The sequence below is a fragment of the Palaemon carinicauda genome, chromosome 16 (genome assembly GCF_036898095.1).
Source record: "Palaemon carinicauda isolate YSFRI2023 chromosome 16, ASM3689809v2, whole genome shotgun sequence".
In the NCBI taxonomy this organism is placed as follows: Eukaryota; Metazoa; Arthropoda; class Malacostraca; order Decapoda; family Palaemonidae; genus Palaemon; species Palaemon carinicauda.
Window position 1 is genome coordinate 105,955,829 of NC_090740.1, and position 2,279 is coordinate 105,958,107.

At 43.7% G+C, this 2,279-nt stretch overlaps 1 protein-coding gene across 1 annotated transcript; it reads left to right on the forward strand.

The window, feature by feature from the left end:
• The first annotated feature begins 204 nt into the window (after positions 1-204).
• Positions 205-1,236, forward strand: LOC137655470 (protein FAM200C-like). Its single transcript, XM_068389365.1, has one exon. The coding sequence runs from the start codon at positions 205-207 to the stop codon at positions 1,234-1,236; it is 1,032 nt and encodes a 343-aa protein (XP_068245466.1).
• The last annotated feature ends 1,043 nt before the right edge of the window (positions 1,237-2,279 follow it).

The following is a 2,279-nucleotide window of genomic DNA, read 5'->3' on the forward strand; positions in this document are numbered from 1 at the left end:
GAAAAACATTATATCAGCGTTTCTCAACCGGGGGCCCGTGGCCCCCCAAGGGGGCCACGGACTTTCGACCGGGGGGCCACGAGCAATACCCTGCCAACCACAACGACAGCAAAAGATGTCAAAGCCATCGTGGACTCTTTTTTTGAAGTGAATGGACTCAGCTGGCAGAATTTCAAGCACATTTGTACTGATGGTGCCCCAGCGATGATTTGCGTTAAAGGAGGGTTCGTCACGCTTGTGAAGAATGAATGGCCCCACGTGACGTCTTCCCACTGTTCACTACACCGATATGCTCTTGCGTCAAAAACTCTACCGCCGCGTTTATTGGAAGTCATGGACGTTGCGGTCAAAGTGATCAACTTCATTCGTGCGAAGGCCAAAAATCATCGGCTCTTCCAACTTCTGGCCAACGGAATGGGAGCGCAACATGTGGGACTTCTGTTTTACACCAAAGTTCGTTGGCTATCGAGGGGGAAATGCCTCTCTCGGTTGTATGAACTCTGGTTGGAGACAGAAATTTTCCTGCGAGAGAATGAAAACAACCTCCATGTCCACTTCGACAATGAAGAGTTCGTCATGATGCTCGCCTACCTGGCCGATATATTCGGCCGACTCAACGAAATGAACCAGTCTTTGCAAGGCCATGATGTGACAGTCAATGACGTTCAAGACAAGCTTGTCGGACTGTCTGCTCAAATGGGAGTCTGGCAGGCACGAATCGAGGCCGGATCCACAGCCTCGTTTCCTTTCTTGGACGAGCATCTGCAGACGCAGAGGATTGAACTTCCCATCGGCATCAAAGATTGCATCATTGGACATCTCGACATTCTCTTCGCTGAGTTCAAATCTTATTTCGACAATGCTGCATTGGATGTTCCATGGCACAGAGACCCATTCAACACCGAAATTGAACCTACTGAAGACGAAGCAGAGGAGCTCGCAGAGTTGAAGGTCTCAAAAGCAATGAAGCTGGCCTTCAGTAACAGAGAAGACCTCTCCAGCTTCTGGTTGTCTGTTCAGGATGCATATCCACTACTCAGCAAGAAGGCATCCGAAATGCACGTTCAATTCGCCACAATATACCTTTGCAAATCTGGATTTTCTGACCTGGCGACCATTAAAACGAAGTTCAGAAACCGTCTTGATGTTGGGAACGATATTCGCCTTGCTGTGTCCAAGACGGAGCCGGACATAAGAGGCCTCGTCACACGAGCCCAACAGCAAGTGTCTCATTGATTATATTGTTCAGCAAAAATTTTTACTTTGATTTATAATTCTAGTGACTGAATAAACAACATAAAACAAAATCTGCATTTTTTTTATTGAAGGGCAGGGGGCCACGAGTGTTAGCCACTCGGTGAGGGGGGCCATGGGCTATCAAAGGTTGAGAAACGCTGCATTATATGATTCGATCAGTTTTCCTTCTTCTAAGGTAGAGTTAAATAGCTTCAAATTCTGAAGCACATTGGAGTTTTTCTCAAAACTAATTTATTGCTGTAACACAAAAATTACTGGCACTGGACGTTCATTGTATTTCTTTAGTAAGGTTATGTGCAGCCACTTATCTCTACGTCTACCCATATCAATTAAGACATTCGCAAAATGTTCTCCTACTAATGGAATGTTACATAAGGGAGCCCTGGGATTTACTTGATTAGGTTTACCAAGAATTTGACATTCATGAAAACTTAATACATATCTTTTCAAGTCGCTTGTCATCTTAGGCCAAAAGTATGTCTTACTTACCGACTTGAAAGTTTTATTTACCCTTAAAAGTCCTTGATCTTCATGTGCCAGATTCAGAATTAATTTGCAAATCTTCCTAGGAATTACAAGTTGTTCTATAGGTTCCCCTTTACTAATTTACTAGGTGCGAGCATAACGAAAATAAATTTCGTCTTATAAACAGAAGGTTTCCTTACAAACATTATCGGGATCATCATCCCAGTCACTTTAAAAAATTTGAGACAGTGTCTCATTCTCTCTCTTAATAACTAGCTCATCTCTATTCGAAAAGTTAGTGCCTAAACTATTGCAGTAACTATTACTGGAATCCACTACATCGACTACGTCTACGTCACTACTTACGATAGCTACATCATCGACTTGGCTAACACTGTCAACACCGATGGAGTCGGTCTTCTCAGCCCCACAATGGCTAGGTTCAACTTCACCACCTCCATCATACACCATCGAATCCTCGAACAAAATATGACTATAGTCTAAATCTGTATCAAAACCTGACCCAGTTACTACCATTTCAGGCACTGGAACCTAAC